Source organism: Apium graveolens, chromosome 7 (assembly GCF_009905375.1).
Source record: "Apium graveolens cultivar Ventura chromosome 7, ASM990537v1, whole genome shotgun sequence".
Taxonomy (NCBI): domain Eukaryota; kingdom Viridiplantae; phylum Streptophyta; class Magnoliopsida; order Apiales; family Apiaceae; genus Apium; species Apium graveolens.
This window is the reverse complement of record NC_133653.1, coordinates 252285296-252304977: the sequence shown is the minus strand read 5'-3', so window position 1 is coordinate 252304977 and position 19682 is coordinate 252285296. Positions and strand designations below refer to the sequence as shown.

General features: G+C 33.7%; 1 protein-coding gene across 1 annotated transcript; it reads left to right on the top strand.

The window, feature by feature from the left end:
• Positions 1–16776: 16776 nt before the first annotated feature.
• LOC141674651 (cytosolic sulfotransferase 13-like) lies at positions 16777–17945 on the top strand. Its single transcript, XM_074481361.1, has one exon. The coding sequence runs from the start codon at positions 16777–16779 to the stop codon at positions 17806–17808; it is 1032 nt and encodes a 343-aa protein (XP_074337462.1). The 3' UTR covers positions 17809–17945.
• The last annotated feature ends 1737 nt before the right edge of the window (positions 17946–19682 follow it).

Sequence of the window (19682 nt, the reverse complement as noted above, 5' to 3'; positions counted from 1 at the left end):
TTCGAGTTGTCTATAACAGTTAACTCTATTCTTTAGAAAAGATACTTGTTCTTTTAACTTGTCTTGATTAATGTGCACAAGTCTTAATTCATTGACCTCTTTCTCAAGGTCTTTGATCTGCTGACTTAACAGTTCATTATCACGACGAGCACAATCTAAGGAACCTCCTAGATGATAAACTAATTCAGCATCAGTAATTTTTACCTCTTTTCTTGACGATGAAGCTTTTCCATCAATAGCCATAAGAGCAAGATTCTCATCTTCTTCATCTTCACAATCAGTATCATCCCAGCTTCTTCCCTTTTCCAGATAAGCCCTTTCAGAGTTACTCTTCTGATTTGAATCATAAGAGTTCTTCCTTACTTGCTTTGGCTTCCTGCATTCTGTGGCAAAGTGTCCTAACTCATTGCAGTTATAGCATCTAATGGTGCTCCGATCAACCATCCCTGTTTTGTATCCACCACTACTGGTGTTAGAGGATGAAGATCCACCTGTCTGGTAGCTGTTGTAGTTGGACTTGTACTTGAACTTGGGATTTCTCTTGAATCTGACATTGGAGAATCTCTTGACAATTTGGGTCATTGACTCATCTTCCAATTGCTCCAGCTCTTCCAAGGAATAAAAATCATCACTAGATTGATTTGTAGTAGGAGGATCATATTCTGCTACTAACACATTTTCCTCAGCCTTGGAAAACTGTACCATTCTCTCCGACTGTTGAGATTGTTGTTGTTGTTGACCTTCAGCTACAAGAGCAGTAGATATGCTGACCATTCTATCTTTCCCGTAGACTTCCTTCTACTGAATCTGCTCCAACTCATAGGTTTTTAACACACCAAAGAGTCTATCCAAAGAAATCTCACTCAGATCTCTAGCTTCTCTAATGGCAGTGATTCTATGTTCAAGATGAGTTGGCAGTGTTAAAAGGAACTTTTTGTTGACCTCCCTGATTGAATAATATTTTCCATTTATGTTCAGGTTGTTGATCAATGCATTGTACCTCTCAAACACTTCAGTAATTCCTTCTCCTGGATTGGATTTAAAATGTTCATACTCAGAGGTTAGGATCTCCAACTTGTTCTCCCTAACTTCCTCTGTACCTTCATTAATCACCTCAATAGTTTCCCAGATGTGTTTGGAATTTTTACAGTTCATCACATGTCTATTCATCAAGGGATCGAGGAAATCAACTAAAATTAACTGAAGGCTGGCATCCAAAGAGGCTTCTTCTTTTTCAGCAGGAGAAAAATCCTCAGGCTCTTTTGGATAGGTTCTAGCTTTGATAATCACAACATCATCTACTATCACCTCTGGTTCAATAACCATCGGAGTTTTTGGACCCTTCTTTAACAAGTTCAGATATTTGGGATTCGCAACTTGTAAAAATAAGAGCATCTTCTTCGTCCACATGATATAATTTTCTTTATCAAATAGTGGAATTTTAACGGTTCCAACTTTTTGTGAAGTCATCATGAATTTTTGAATAAATAAAAATTCAAGGAGTTCAAAAATCACAAAAGTCTAGGATCTTCATTTGTTCGTTAATCAGAAGGCTCTGATACCAATTGTTAGGTCCCAATGTGTTTGTAAAAGGGGGGGTTGAATACAAACAATACCGAATAATCGAATTTAGTGCGGAATAAAAAATTGAAACACAATTCAAGTTAAATAAAAATATTATTAAACTTGAAAGGTGTTACAACAACGGTATCGATTACAAGGGATTAATCTCAAATTAATTATCACAAATCTAGAATAAATTCGACATGAACTTTTTCTATTTTTGCAATAAAAAGATTCAAATGCTAAACGCAATTTGAGATTAAGTTCTAGGGATTATGATCCGCTAAATAGTTATACAAGAACAAGAGAATGATTTCTAGTTGTTTGAATTTAACTTTAAAACTAGAAATGATGATCTTGAAGTTTGCAGATGAAAATGAAATATTTGCGCGGCTGCTTTTCTTTCTGTGTTCTTGGTTGATTGAATTCTGTTGGATGGATGTCTTTTGTCTTCTACTGCTTCTGTTTTATATTTCAATCAACAGAATAGAATTGAACTGGCAAGACAATCGGTGAATTGGCATGACAATCGGTATGACTATCAGTTGAGCTAGCATGACAATCGGTATGACTATCAGTTGAACTAGCAAGACAATCCCATTGAACTGGCAAGATAATTCTCCTCCCTGATAGAACTTTCGGTGAGACAATTGATTTGACCTGGCATGACAATCGGTATGACAATCCAGATTGTCATGCTAGTTCATTTTCAATTGTTTTGCTGATTTAAAACAGATTTTAATCCAATTAAAATTCTGAAAATCCTTAATATTAATTTAGAATTAATTAATCAATTAATTCAATTAATCAATAAATTAATCTTTGCAGATATAATTTATTTTCTTAATTAAATTATATGACTTAATTAATTAATAGAGAATTAATATTAATCTTGAGCAACAACCATTCTTCTGAAAATCACTGAGAATTATGAATCAATTCCACCACTTCAATGTTGACACTCGATGTACTGTCTGGTTCATGAGTGACTAACTTCCGTGACGTTTCTTCATGTCTTGACTTTGATACTTAATTTTCTTCAGATTAAATCCTTGTAATTATCTGATACCCTGACGAGATCTCTGTCACTTGATTAAATCCACAATCTTGATTTGTATCACTGAGGCTTGATCAATTTCTTGAACTTCTTCCAGTGAATTAATTCCTCAAGTCTGTAGATGAACCTTGTTTCTGAATACTTTGACAGATGTTACTTTGCGAGATCTCTTTGACGGTAGATCCACTATTTACTTATTACATTCTTATTTGAGTTGAGTTAAATCCTCGAATATACAAATAGGCTATGCCATATGCCTTACATCCACTATAACCATATTATACATAATATTAATGGTTCTCACTCTTTACTCACTGTTGTCTACTAATTTATACATTAATTAATAATTATTATTTACCTAATTTTTTTTCAAATTAATTAAGCATTAACAAGTAGGTGGGGATGGAAGGAGCAAAATTTTAAATGTACACACTACAAGAAAACAGGACAAAACCGACCGTCAAAAACGGTCAGTTAAAAGGCAAAATGGTCGGTTAAAACAGTCATAACCGACCACAGGGTATGGTCGGTTTTAGCCTGGTTGGTTATGACTTTTGGTCGGGTTTAACCGTCATAACCGACCAACATAGTGGTCGGTTAAGTGCCTGGACATTTTATTCAGATGTGGGGCCACTGTGTACACGTGGCAACACGTGTGCACACGTGTTGCCACGTCACTGAGTCATAACCGAGAAGTTGACTGGAACTCATAACCGACCGTGGTCAAAGTGTGCACATCGGTCAGTTTTATTTCAGAAGCTAACTCAAATGTCATAACCGACCGTCCTCAAACCGACCCCCCTCTAAAAGAGATGGTCGGTTTTATGAAGAAGGTGGTCGGTTATGTCCCTTAAAGGTCGGTTTTCTGGGATCTGTAATGGGCAAAAGTGGTCATAACCGACCGTAGGTGGTCGGTTATGTCTATTTTAAAAAGTTGACTGGAACTCATAACCGATCGTGGTCAAAGTTTGTACATCGGTCGGTTTTATTTCAGAAGCTAACTTAAATGTCATAACCGACTGTCCTAAAACCGACCACTTTCTAAAGGAGATGGTCGGTTTTATGAAGAAGGTGGTCGGTTATGTCCCTTGACGGTCGGTTTTCTGGGTTTTGTAATGGTCAAAAGTGGTCGGTTAAGCCTGTTTTCGGTCGGTTTTAAGGTCTGATTTTAAAAAAAATTGCAGGTTTTTTTGCAGTCCCTGTATACCAAACCAAATCAATACACAAACCAATCACAAATCCAATCCAATCACAACCAAACAACAATGACAATCATTAAACTATACTACTCAAAATCATTCGCAAAAACTAGTAAATTTCAGAATTAAACCATAGTAATTAAATCCAACACAAACATTCACAAACTCCGATAACCGGAGTATTAAACCGTATCATTACATCATTATAATCAATCCTAAATAACCGATAAAGTATCAAACCATCACAACGTATTATATTACATCCGGCAAATTAAGTCTTAAAAATCATCCCATAACCATCAAATTAAGTCTTAAAACCGATCAATGTAAACTAATCCAACAAATCAACATCGGACGATCCACCGCCATCACCGTCGCCATCACCGCCGCCGTCATCAAAGTCCTCGTCATCGGAGGTCTCATCCTCGGACGTGTAATCCTTATCGACTTCTATAGCACGCCGATCATTTTCCTAGATACACAAGTTTAATTAAACTAGTTAAAAAGAAGAAACAAAATTTACATGTGAATGAAACAAATAAATAAACAAGAAGGTCAAAAATTATACCTCCGCAACACGAGCTTCCGTCTTTTGAACGATATCTTCAATCAAGGAGCCCACGATATACACGATCTCGCCACCGATAAGGTTATTTCATTGCAACCTTTGGCTAGGATCGGAGGATGGATCTGAGGCCTCGAGAGCGGTACGTGCGAATGTAGCTATCTCCGCATCAGAAAGTTGGCGAGCAAACCGATTTGGATTAGCACGGATCTCCGTAAGCACATTCCTCACGATGACAAGATATACATTGTCGGGGATGGATTCACATTGTCTCTGAGTGGATGAGGATGAGCCGGCTTCATTCCGTGTGGAATCTCGGTACCGGGTAGCAAGTGTAGGAAAGAGATCGGTGGCCCGAGCATTGGGGGACCCCACAACATAATTCTTTTTCGGCACCTTGGGGGACCTCCAAGGCTTCCATCCACCAATCCCATGGCTCATCCCGATCACCCGTTTGTGTAACCTCCAAGGGCATGTGCTAGAGAATGGCGGCATATTGTTCCTACAAATTCATTTAAAACAATTAACGATGCATTTAAAATCAAATAAAAATGCATATAAAATCACATATAAAAATGCATTTAAAATCACATAAATACATATAAAATCACATATTAACGATACATTTAAAATCACATAAAAATGCATATAAAATCACATATAAAAATGCATTTAAAATCATATAAATACATATAAAATCACATATTAATGATGCATTTAAAATTACATAAAAATGCATATAAAATCACATAAAATGCATTTAAAATCACATGAAAATACATATAAAATCAAATATTAATGATGCATTTAAAATCACATAAAAATGCATATAAAATCACATATAAAAATGTATTTAAAATCACATAGATACATATAAAATCACATATTAATGATGCATTTATAATCACATAGAAATGCATATAAAATCACATAAAAATGCATTTAAAATCACATGAAAATACATATAAATTCACTTATTTAAGATGCATTTAAAATCACATAAAAATGCATATAAAATCACATATAAAAATGCATTTAAAATCACATAAATACATATAAAATCACATATTAAAGATGCATTTAAAATCACATAAAAATGCATATAAAATCACATAAAAATACATTTAAAATCACATGAAAATACATATAAATTCGCTTATTAAAGATGCATTTAAAATCACATACAAATGGTCATAAAATTACATAAAAAATTACCGCAATACGCATGACGGCCGGTGTAGTGTAGACGGGATTTTCCGGATCAGATCCAAATTTCCTATGACATTTATCCCACACCTCGAGTGTTGTCGGTTTTTTCTTATTTTTGTTCATCAAAACCTTTCAAAATATTAAACAACTTATATTATCACGTCCTAATAATTAGTTGATTATATTAAATATGGTGAACATGTATGTATGTGTGTGTGATGAAATATAATAATATTACCTCCTGAACTTTACTGAATGACCTTGCACCGGCACTATGTAATCTTTCAACTTGTTGTCGGTTGGCGGATCCAACCGATGACCAGTGCAAGTGTCCTTCGTTCTTCTCCCAATACTCCAAAAGGTCCTTCCAAAAAGGAACGGACCAATAAGGCGACTTCAAAGACAACTTGCACACGCCCTCCTCCCTTGCTTTTCGGTCCACCCTCTTCTTAAGCTCGTTCAAAGTCCTTTTTATCGTCACTTTAATGTGATCTTCCACAATTTTTCGGGCCTTTGAACGGCTTTTCCCCTTAAGATGCCTATAATTTTTGTAAAATTGCAAATAAAAGAAAACAAAGATAAATACATCATAAAATCAAGAAATAAATGACAATTACAAAAAAAAAATTAAATTTTAACTTACTTGAAACTCCTCAACTCTTGCATTCAACCAACCCGGGTGATGTTCTTCGATATCGGTATAAGTGTAACGCCCAAGAGGCCACTTCTCCCGAATCATAGCCAAAAGCGTTTTCTTAGCCGTATCATCTTCAATACTATATTTAAATAAAAGAAAACAATAAACATTAACAATTCACATAACAATATTGAACAATGAACAAAAAATATAAACATATAGGAATAATGCAATTTAAAAACTTTTTAACTTACTGTCCATCGGAGATATTAATGCGATATGGATTCAATGGCGGTTTCTCTCCATATATGCCACTCGAATGTGATCGAGGTCGCCATTCTCGCTCCTCCGCATTTGTCATGTGCCGAGTCGGATCATTCGGGTCCGAATCCGAATCCGCCGGCTCATCCCACAAATGCAAATTCCCTCCTTCTCCCTTTGCACCCTTCTTACTCGCGACTTTGGCCTTTCCCTTGGCCTCTGCCTTCCCCTTATCTTTTTCCGGCTCCTTGTCTTTCCCCTTCCCTTTTTTCGCCATCGCCAACACCACAAAACTTATTATAATCAATGTCAACATCCAAACAAAAAGTTCCTAAAATAAGTAATAAAAATATATTAGCCAATATGAAAACAAACAAATCGATGAAACAACTTGCATTAGTAAATCACATTACATAAAAATGCATTTAAAATCACTTAGAAATACATATAAATTTACATATAAATGATACATTTAAAATCACATAAAAAATGCATATAAAATCACATAAAATGCATATTAAATCACATTACATATAAAACATATGCTAGTAAATCACATTACATGAAAATGATTTTAAAATCACATAAAAAAGCATTTAAAATCACATAAAATGCATATAAAATGCATATAAACGTATCCATTTCACAAATTATCGATAAAAATAAAAACAACTAATTAGATCATTATTTAATTACGTAAATTAAATCATTAAATCAACTTAATCTATATATACAACAAATTAAAGTTCCAAACTCACATATAAAGTGCAATATTTATCCATTTTCGAGTACGGATCATGTTTACAAGAGCAAACCCCTATAAATTAACCCTAAAAATACATTTATACTTCTAGTTAAACGTAAACAAACCGACAAAAAACCTAAAATTTATACTTATACATATATTCAACAAATTGACAAAATCGACGAATCTTTTATAAGCAAAATTTTACGTAAAAACTGAAAAATCATATGAACTTCAATTGGAAGTGAAAAAATTCAATTTAAGTGAGAATCATACATTTACAAACACAAAAAACAAATTACTAACTTCGAATCATATATACACACACATAAAATACATACACATACACACTTATATAATCGAGTAATAAAAAGTACATAATCGAGTGAAAATCTTACATCGAGAGTGAAACCGGAAACAAAGAGAGATGATTTACGGGTATTTCGTGGATTAAACGCCATTGATTTGAGTTTAAAGGATGATTTTAGTGTATATTTGAGAGAGAGAGAGAGAATAAAGAGAATAGAGAGATAGAGAAAGAAGAAAGAATGAACGAGATTTTTTTATTTATAACAGACGTAAAACCGACCGCCTAGTCGGTCGGTTTTGTCCTTGGACCCTGTGCAACATGCAAAACGACGTCGTTTTGTAAAAGGCGGGGTTTTTAATTTTTCACCAAAAAAACCCCGCGTTTTTATAATAGATTAAAACCGACCGCCCAGTCGGTCGGTTTTAATCCAGAGTCGTCGATTTTATGCCATTAAATTTTTTAATTTTAGGGTTTAGGGTTTGGGGTTTAGGGGTTAAAAACCCCTAAATTTAAAAAAATCTTATAAAAATATGATTATTATTATTTAAATAGCCTAATTTTTGGTACATTTGCTCTTTTTTACCGTGTCGGTCCATCCGTACGGTTCGATCATGTGTATTTCATAATTTTAATGTTTTATTAGTTATTTCACTTTTCAAAATTACTAATTTCTTATAAAAACGTATTTGAAATCGTTCAAATGTGCTAATTTTTTGTGCATTAACATATTTTAACATGAAGTTAACATCCGTACGGTTCGATCGTTAAAAATAAATTTTAAAATTATACTTATAGTATCGAATGGTAAGTTCAACTTATTCTGTCTACAGAATGCTAATATACTTACTGAAATAATTATATTCCATATGATTTTGATTATAATATTTATTAAATAGCATAATTTTTGGTACATTTGTTCATTTTCACCGTGTCGGTCCATCCATATGGTTCGATCATGTGTATTTTATATTTTATATTTTTTTTAGTTTTTACTTAAATTTGCTAATTTACTTATAAACGTAATGGTACTCGTTAAAATGTGCTAATTTTTTGTGCATAACATATTTTGACATGAATTTAACATTCGTACGGTTCGATCGTTAAAAATACCTTTTAAAGTTATACTTTTCACATCGAATTCATTTTTCTTAATTTTTAATTAAATTTGTTAATTTACTTATAAAAACGTAATGGTACTCGTTCAAAAGTGCTAATTGTTTGTGCATAAGCATATTTTGACATGAAGTTAACATCTGTACGGTTCGATCATTGAAAATAAGTATTAAAAATGTACTTTGACCAAGACTGCTAAAACCGACCGAGGTCAAATGTGCAAAGTGGTCGGTTTTATTTCAGAAGCAAATTTAATTCTTATAACCGACCACCTTAAACCGACCACCCCTTTAAGGAGACGGTCGATTTTATCAAGAAGGTGGTCGGTTTTAGGCAAGGAGACGGTCGTTTTTCTGGGAAATATTATGGTCAAATATTATGATTTTTTGGCCCTAACCGGACGTAAACGCATAAAAATTTAGCATTAAAATCAAAAATTCACAAACCCATTAAAAATTTATAATAACTTATAAATAAAGTATCCTAATCATTACAAAATTTACTAAAATCATCTTTAAAATATAAATGACGTTATTCAAATTCGTCAAAACCATCATCATCATTCTCATTGTCACCTTCACTTATTTCTTCTTCTCCTTCATTTTCATCTTCGTCATCCTTCAAATCGTCTTCCTCATCTTCTTCTTCTTCTTCACGCCGAATAAACGGTATTTGTCCATATTGTGCAAAATCGACAAAGAGAGAAAACGAGGTCGATGCATTAGATCTATCTTCCTGAAAATCGTCCTCTATATCATTTTGCGCAACGATAGATTCATCAATTGGGCGACTTTTAGATTTGACCACCGTATATATTTTCGCTTTTGGATCCAATACACTAGGAGCATAATATACTTGTGAGGCTTGACTAGCTAAAATAAAAATCTCATTTGACTTCAATCTTGAAGTCATATCAATTGTAATCACACGATTCTTATCAATCCTCACACCATTACTAACACTATCAAACCATATACATTTGAACAAATATACATGATTACATCCTTGATAGATAAGTCTAATAATTTCTTGTAGTTGACCATAATAATCAAGATTATTTCCTTGTAAATTTCCTTTAACAACAATACCAGAACCGGATGCAAATTTTGTTGAAAATTTATATCCATTAACTTGACAAGTCTCAAAAGTCATAACTTTTAATACCGGCCCTTCAAGTAAGTCCCTAAAACGAGGTCCTTCCACCTCATCTTTATCAACCTAAAAACAATTCAAATCGATGAGACGTTGTAATTATAAGAATTTTTATAAAAAAACAAATCATGCAAATTAAAAATAGATAAATACCTTTTGTTTAAACCACATTTTAAATCGACTTTTGACAATATGATCTAAATCTTGAGGTGTTGTTTCCGGGCGTTATCGCATAACACGATCTTGGTACTTCCTAAAATATAAACAAAAATTAACAAAAATCATGCATGTGTCATTAACAAAAATTATTACGCATATATTTTAAAGTAAGATTTTGGTACCTTTGATAAGGTTGAACTCCAAGAGAGTTTAAAAGAACATATTCTTCCGCTAACTCTCGTTCATCATCACTCATGTATTGAGTTCCTTCCTTTCCAAGAGATTGAATTGGATATTTGAATACTTCTAAATTCTCGGAATTTTGTACATCAAACAAAACCTCGTTACGACGTACCTTATTATGGATCGTGTCAGAGGCAAAATAAAAAGAACAAATATTAAGAATCTCCTCCTTCATATATTGTTCGGCGATTAACCCCTCAACCCTTGCTTTATTACCGACTTTTTGTTTTAATTTGCCCAACAAATGCTCAATCGGATACATCCCATGCCAATAAGCAGGTTCAACAAGTCTAATTTCTTTGGCTAAATGTACAACCAAGTGTTCCATCGAATCAAACCAACTTTGAGAAAAAATCATTTCCAACAAACACAACGCTTTGATAACCGATTTTTCCATTATTTCCAAGTCGGTTTTTGTAACCACGGATGAACATAAATCTTGGAAAAAGTTAGAAATTATCATGATTTCATCGGCAATAGGCGCCGGTAGAAGTTCACGAATTGCGAGAGGCAATAATTTTTGAAGAAAAATGTGACAATCGTGCGATTTGAATCCACATAATGTACACTCCTCAATATTGCTACAACCTGATATATTTGAGGAACAACCATCGGGAAGTTTTAGTGAACTAATCCATTCACACAAAAGTTTACGTTATTTTCTAGTAATGGAATAAGGTGCTTTAGGTGACTTTCCTTTCTCATCGATCCACAAATGTGATAACACCCCAAAATGCTTCCAATCCGCTCTAGCTTTTTTATGATCTTTTGACTTTGCCGCATTGACAATAGTAAAAAAAATATTTTCAAAAACATTTTTTTCATATGCATGATGTCAATTGAATATCATAAACTATGTGATGACCAATAAGGGAGTTCGTAAAAGATTGGGACATGAGTCCAATGATGCTCTTCCCCGTATCCAACACTCCTTGCCTTCGAATTAGTCTTTTCGGGTGGTGAAAAAACTAAATCATCAAGAAATTCCTTAACACCCTCACCGGATAAACGACCACGAAACAATCTTCTTTCTTCATTATCAAACAAATTACTTTTTTGACGGAGTGGATCATTTGATACAAGGAATATTCGGTTCGTGCCATAGAAACTATATTTTCCACAATATTTTAATTGAAACCCTTGCACGCTTCCAAGACACACTTGACATCCCATCTTTCCTTTGCCCGACCACCCACTTATCATACTCATAGCGGGATAGTTACTATTTGTCCACATAATAGCCGCTCTCATTGTAAAATTTTGTTTCAACGATTGGTCGTATGTCTTCACCCCGGTATTTCACAATATCTTCAATTCATCGATGGGAGGCCTTAGACAAATGTTAATATCTTTTCCAATACTATTTGGACCCGGAACTATATCGGTCATGAATATAAAAGGCTTTTTCATACACATCGATGGTGGAAGATTGTATACAACTATCACCACGGGCCACACACTATATGTTTTTTTCGCGGTAGGGCCAAAAGGGTTGAAACCATCGGTCGCAAAACCGAGCCTTATGTTACGAATCTCTTGAGCAAATGAAGGATACCGACGGTCAAAATTTTTCCACTCTTCTCTATCCGCAGGATGACTTATTTCTCCATCTTTCACATCACTATTTTTGTACCATCTCATGTGATCGGATGTATGTGCCGACATATATAAGCGTTATAATCGAGGGATCAAAGGAAAGTGTCTTAAGATTTTTTTTGCTATTTTTTTACCATCTTTCCTGGAAACATCCCGATAACGATCTTCACCACATATATCATACACAACTTTATCCTTGTCATCTCCATAAAATAACATACAATCATTCTCACATAAATCAATTTTTTCATATTCAACCCTCAAATCCTTCATAATTTTTTTCATTGCATAATAACTTTCGGGTAATGTATGTTTTTTTGGTAACACATCCGTAAGAAGTTTAAGCAAACTATCAAAAGCTTTATTACTACAATGCGAGTTATTTTTGATATCCAATAATTTGGTGGTAAAGCTTAATCTTGTGTACTTTGTATTGCCGGGATAAATAGGTGCTCCATTTTCAACAATAACCTCATACAATTTTTTAGCACTATCATTTGGAGCTTCTTCTACATTTATAGTTCCCGTATCCGTAGTTTCATAAAATTTATAATTTTCACCGGCTAAATCATGTAACATCGCATTCAAATCTACCGGTTCTTCTACTCTCGAAGATTTCCGAACACAATAACGATGATGTGATATTCGACTACATTTTCTTCCTATTTTTTCACCGTGCGACATTCACACGGTATAACCCTCAAGCATCCCTTTAGCGAGCAAATGAAATCTAACATCATCAATCTTTAACCAATTCAAATTTTTACAACGTTTACACGGACACTTCATTGTACCATCTTCCATTTCATTTTCGCTAGCAAATTTTAAAAAAAATTCTAAATCAATTCTATATTCCGGAGTCAATGAAATTTTATCGCTTTGCAATTGATTACCAATCCAACTTCGATCAATGGTTTCCATCTACAATAATATTTTTTAAAATTAAAAAAAACATATTTAACAAATAATTTATCATTAATCTCATAATTATTCATGTATTTCATAAAACACACACACACACACACACACACTATAATTACAATAAATGAAACTAACTTACAAATTATCTACTACCAAACTTCAATTCTCACAACAAACATTATATAAAAAAAATAAAAACATTAAATACATACAACAATATTGAATACATACACCAACATAAACACACACACACATTAATTTCAAAATATGGAAATGACTTACAATTTTCTAAAACTCCTCCACTTCAATCCTCAATCACTTGTGTCTTTTTAATTTTTTGCCCAAAATGAAGAAATGAGGGATATAACAAAAAAATTAAAAAAAAATAGGTTAAAACCTACCGTCAGCGGTCGGTTTTAGACAGAAGAATAAAACGACACCGTTTTCTCTGTAATGGGTACTTTTTTTGTACTTTAAATTAATTTTTTATTATTATACAAAACCGACCACCCGATATGGTCGGTTTTAACCTGCAGAATTTGTGCATATAACCGACCACATGTAGGTGGCCGGTTTTAAAGGTGACACATCAGCAAAACGGTGTCATTTTTTTCAGTAGAACTGACCACCGGTGGATGGTCGGTTTTATATGTGTCACTTCACCGATATGGTGTCGTTTAGTTGGCATATAACCGACCACTGACGTCGGTCGATTTTAAGGTGACCAAATTGACGTAGGTCGGTTTTACCCTGTTTTCTTGTAGTGACACCTTGCATAGATATTTCAGAGGAGCACTACGAAACTAATACTCCTAGCTACAAAGCCATGCTACGAAGTACACCCGTTTAACATTTATAGTTTAAAATATATAAGTATAATTTGAAGTGTTTCGATATAAAAATTTAAAAATAAATATTTTAACTATTTAATCAATATTTTAAAATATGTGCAAAAGTAAGAAAAGTCAAAGATCGGATATTAGAAATAGAGACAGTATAGTATTAGCAAATGAGATTTAATTTTGAAAATCCACGTCATTGTCATTACTCATTCAACCATTAACGTGAATTCTAAGGTAAAATGGGCTAAATTCGAAGAACAGAACCAAATCAAATCGAAATTCGTACAAACGAGATTCTTTTTAAAATTCAAATTATATAATTCGATAATGATCCAAAAATTAATTTAAACTAATCCTAAAATTACCCAATAAGAAGATTTAACCAAAAATTATCTGAAATACTAGATCTAATTATAACTTGACACCGAAAAATCGAATTTTATGTTATCCTAACCGAATATGATCCCAAGTATGCCAACCAATATAAATCAGAATTAGAAAAATGACAAAACAACGTTTAGTTTAGTTATTATAATTTAACGGATCATAACTTATTGTTCTTACACATTAAGGGTTAAAATATTTCTTATTCATATGTAAAATTCATACTTTAAATAATTTTATATTTATGATAACATTATTATTTAGATCATGATTTATTTTGAAAAAATACAATATATTATATTAAATATATTACATTTAATAAAAAGACAATTTTTAAAGTCTCACAATTTAAAAAAAAAGTGATTAAGTTATAATCAAAAATATCAAAACTGAATTTTTGATCGGTCGTACGATGAATTTCATCCAATTTTAATTAAAATTAGACCCGAACCGAATCACATCTAGTTCGATCCGAACAATTTCTAATATATATTGTTGAAGTGGATCTAATCTGATCCGGAACCGGAACTGATTCGATTATTCGACTTGGCTGGTCAATGCATGAGCGTCTTCAATTATAATAATTTTAAAATAGATTCTTTATATGTATAATAAAAAAATTGGATCATTTGTCCATATAAAACAAAATTATACCAACAATTTAAGAACCATGGAGCCAAAAACTTCACATCCTTCTAAACTATCTTCTATTCTTCCAAAGCAATCAGTAGATGAGGAGAATATCTACAACCAAGAATTTATTGACTTGCTTTCAACCTTCGCAAAAGAAAATAATTCTTCTTTCGGAGCCAACATGTATAAATACAATGGTTTCTGGTATACTATAGTACCTCTGTATGGCATGATCGAGTCTCTAAAATATTTCCAACCTCGTAAAACCGATGTCTTCCTTGTAACTGCTCCTAAATCAGGTACCACATGGCTAAAAGCTATTATCTACACTTTACTTCACCGCCAAGTCCACCATCCCCAAGATCATCACCACCCTTTGCTGACAAAAACTCCGCATCAGCTTGTTCCTTTTGTTGAATTACTTAAACCCTCTGACTACGACTCTGTTTCCAATTCTTCTGATAGCAGCACTAGGATCTTCGGATCTCATGTGCCAACATCACTCTTCCCCACCATGCATTCTCTAAAGAACACCTCTTCCTCTTTAAACATCATTAACTTAAACATTCTCCGTTTTCAGATCCCCAATTTACATCCTAAACCCTTATAGATATCACCAGTTTACACACAAATCAGAAAGAATCAAGTATGAAATTAAAACAGAGTTGAAGCAAGTACCTGTTTGGAAACGAAGCAACTATGTGGAACGAATTAAACAACTTTGTTTTTCTACCTTCGTGCACCTCTCTTAGTTCTATCTTAGCCAAAAGTGAATGAAAAAGAAAATAAAACTGAACAAATGTATATATTTGAAATTTAATAACTTCCCCCGCTTTCCAAGAAAATGAACCGTCGAAACTATGAAAGTTAATAATTCACGGGATCCACAGAAAGAGAAAAGGCAGGCGCGTGAAACCCACTCTTCCTCAAAACCCGTGCCTTTTGCAAAGTCATTAACAGGACACGTCGCCTCCACCTCATACTCTTTGATAAACGGCATAACCGCTCTTATTAACCTCTTAAAAAAGGAAAATCATTATTAATTAATTAAGATTCACTTAAGACACTATACTCAGCTCCTCTTCAAAACCGATAGCTTCCTAAAGAAAGCTACACTTATGGAGGGGGCATCTGATGACATCAAATTTGTGGCCTCCATACGGTCATAGCCGTAGAAACCTTAAATGGAAACGTGACTCTCCAAACTTCCTTTCCCTTTGGTTCCATAAAATCCATTACATAATAAAGGGTTTACGTCCACCGTAGACGTAGCGCACCTTCGGAGTCCGTAAGTCAAAATATCTGCAAACCACAAGCGACAAGAGGTTATAACCGAAAGCTCAATTTCCGTAGGCTATTGGCCCCACATCTCAATCTTATCCTCTAAACATTACACATTACATGTGTCATTCACCAGGGTACCATGTCACACTCTCCTTGTCTACCACCTGTTGAATAGCTTATAACAGTCACCCCATACTGACCTACGGGACAGCTGTCTAATTATAGGGGGATAAAAAGGAAAATCAAAGGAAAAAAAGAGACGGACACAACTAGACAATTAAAAAATATACACTCCCTACGCATCACACCCAGAAACCATAAACACGCTATCACCAAGAAGTACAAATCTCTTTATACTTATATTAAACTAGCCGAAACATTAAAAATATGCAATAGTTCGATATTTTTTAGTTTTTATTATTTGGTCCCAAAATATAATAGGATCACATGCATATTTAGGACTTAATTATTCTAAAAAAAACTTATAAAGATCAATACATATTTAGGCTCCACCAATACATATTTAGGCTCCACCAAGAGGATCATATATTCTAACATGCTAAGGATATACAGTTGCAGAAACATGAGAGTAATAAGTTAAAAATATTAGGTATGATAAAATTTATTTCTTAATATTTATTTTCTCCAATGTGCATGACTTTGCGCCTTGGGTCATTGTTTATAGAAGTCTCTTCTGGATAATCCAAAATATGACGGGGCAGACACAATACTCAATGCATGTATAGTGTGAGATCCATCGTTTTGTCATTTCTGATTCAACTCGTAACGTGAGATATGAACGTCCTCAATTTTTAAATTTGATTTCGTTACAGATATAATAAAAAAAATTTGGGTCGTTCGTCTTCATATATAGAACAAAATTGTACTAACAGGTTAAGAACCATGGAGCCAAAAACTTCACATCCTTCTGAACTTTCTCCTGCTCTTCCAAAGCAATCAGTAGATGAGGAGAATGTCTACAGCCAAGAATTCATGGACTTGCTTTCAACCTTCCCCAAAGAAAAAAATTCTTCTTTCGGAGCCGACATGTATCAGTACAATGGTTTCTGGTATCCTACAGTACCTTTGCATGGCATGATCGAGTGTCTAAAACATTTTCAACCTCGTAAAAACGATGTCTTCCTTGTAACTGCTCCTAAATCAGGTACCACATGGTTAAAAGCTATTATCTATGCTTTACTTAACCGCCAAGTTCACCATCCTCAAGATCCTCGCCACCCTTTGCTAACAAAAACTCCCCATCAGCTTGTTCCTTTTGTTATATTACTTAAACCCTCTGACTACGATTCTGTTTCGAATTCTTCCGATAGCAGTACTAGGATATTCGGAGCACATCTGCCAACGGTTTCTCTTCCTAAATCTGTAATGGAGGACAGTGAGTCATTTAATTGTAAAATAGTGTACTTGTGCAGGGATATCAAGGACACTTTTGTTTCTTTTTTTCACTTCGAAAACAAGAATGTTGATCTGTCTTCCAATTCTTTAGAAAGAGCCTTTGATTTATACAGCAGAGGAGTAAGTGTAGGTGGCCCAGTTTGGGATCAAATTATGGGATACTGGAAGGAAAGCTTGGAGAGGCCAAATAAAGTGTTGTTTATAAGATATGAAGACATGAAAAGCAATCCTTATTTTCAACTGAGCCGTCTTGCACTTTTTCTAGGGAAAGCCTTCTCCGAAGAGGAACAAAATTCGGGTATGCTCGATCAAATCTTGAGTTTGTGTAGCTTTGATAATATAAAGAATCTTGAAGTTAATAAGTCTGGAATATCTGGACTTGGTCTTGGTATAAAGAATGACACATTTTATCGGAGTGGTAAAGTTGGAGATTGGAAGAACACTTTGACTGCGGAGATGGCTGCCAAGTTGGATCTTATTACTGAAGAAAAGTTTCGTGGTTCAGGATTATCTCTCTGACGTACAATATCACTGTCGTGTTCCCATTGCTGCTGCTGCTGCAAATTTATATCTCTGATGTACAATATAACCGTCGTGTTCCTGCTGCTGCTACAAATTTATATTGATTTTGAGTGTTTCTGTTGTTTAGGCTAAAAGTTATTTCTGTCTTCTTTTTTTGCATGTACTGTGCTCTCTTTCTTTGTGTTTTCCCTTGAGTATTTTTGTGCGTGTCGTTTTCATGGAGTGAACATGTAATTTGTTTTAAATGGTGTTTCTTTCCCGGATGTGGTGTTCTCTCCAATTTTAACTTAAATTTTATAAAAAAATGCCCAAGAGAATGCGAATCTTTTGAAATATAGTACCTAGCTCCTGAAAGTTCTAACACTACTACCAAGGGTGGGATATATGAGAGTTACTTCTAAATATAGGTTTTACAAGTGCCTGAGAGAGACGAATGTGATACAGAGAAACCTTGTTTTTTTAGCTCGACTTGTGTGGCTGGTAGCCTTAACTCGTCAAAATTCAATCTGAACTTGAAGTTAAACTTAGCCAGCTCCATTGACGGAACTATGAACCACATTGCAGATGTGGAGTCCAAATGAAGAATTTTCGTTTTGCAGATATACCTCTTCAAAACAAAAAGATCATACTCAAAGAAGCATTGAAAGATAGGCCGGGTGTTGAAATAACAAAATAGTTTACTCCAAACTGAATCATGTTGTGCTAGAATCAATGTTTCTGGTTTTATATTATGTCATGTACGTGGTTCAATTTAATTGGCGAACATGGGGCTAATTGCTCATTGATAAGCCATGGCAGCTACTGCAGTTTCTGCCACGAGTAACAAGTCGCCTTTGTTTTTACCTTTCTTTTTCAAAATGCTACACATTCTCACTTTTTGGCTGAAATGAGCAGCTCCTTGATTTGTTGTAATTGTTCACATCTTTAGGCATATCTTCTAGTATATCTAGAGATGTGAGGCCATTACTGTTGAGTTCATTCTCGAACTCTAGCTCTCAGCTAAAATGGACGATGACAAATATCAACCAAAGCCTTGCAGAATGCAGATCAAATACTGATAAAATTTGATAGTTAGGGGTCATTTGTTAACTCCTAACCAAACTAAAAATACTGGACTAGCAGCTATTGACCGGTTAAGATTGTTTGTATGTTTAGTTATTTTTCTGGACGAGACATATTTTCCTCTGGATGACAGAGGCTTAAATTTTACTCTGAATCACACCACACATGTGTTGTGGTTTGCTGTGCCCATGTTGGGAAAAAAATGACTGATATGTGTTTTATATTAATTTTATATTTTATTATCATTATTCTTTTATATTCATTTGACATAATCATATTTTATAAATCTCATATGAAAAATAATTTATTGTAATTAAATAAATACTCCCCCGTCCCTAAATATATGTCCATTTTGATTTTTGACTGGTCAACTTACCAATTTTTGACTGAATTTACACCTATTATATAACTGACAAAAATAATTAAAATAATATCATTGGAAAGTACATTTAGTCTATTTTAAAATGTAACTTGCATATTTGAAAAATAATTAATCAATAATTTTTTATATTAATTCAAAAATTGGTCAATTAGACTTCTAGAAATATAAAATGGACATGTAAATAGAGACGGAGAGGGTAACAAAAACTATTGATTTTATAAGATTGTACCTTTCTTTAAAATGTTATGATTACGTATAAAGTTGATAAAAAATATTTTATGCTTCTTCTAGAAAATATGAAAAAAATTGACATGACATTTTATTAATAACTTAAAAAAATACATTGTTCAGAAAAAAATCATTTTTTTATCAAACGACATTACTCATCCACTATTCAGATAATCAATCATCCAGCAATTTTATTCAT

Coding starts and splice junctions, on each gene's coding strand:
- LOC141674651 (XM_074481361.1), top strand. CDS start 16,777: ATGGAGCCAAAAACTTCACATCCTTCTGAACTTTCTCCTGCTCTTCCA.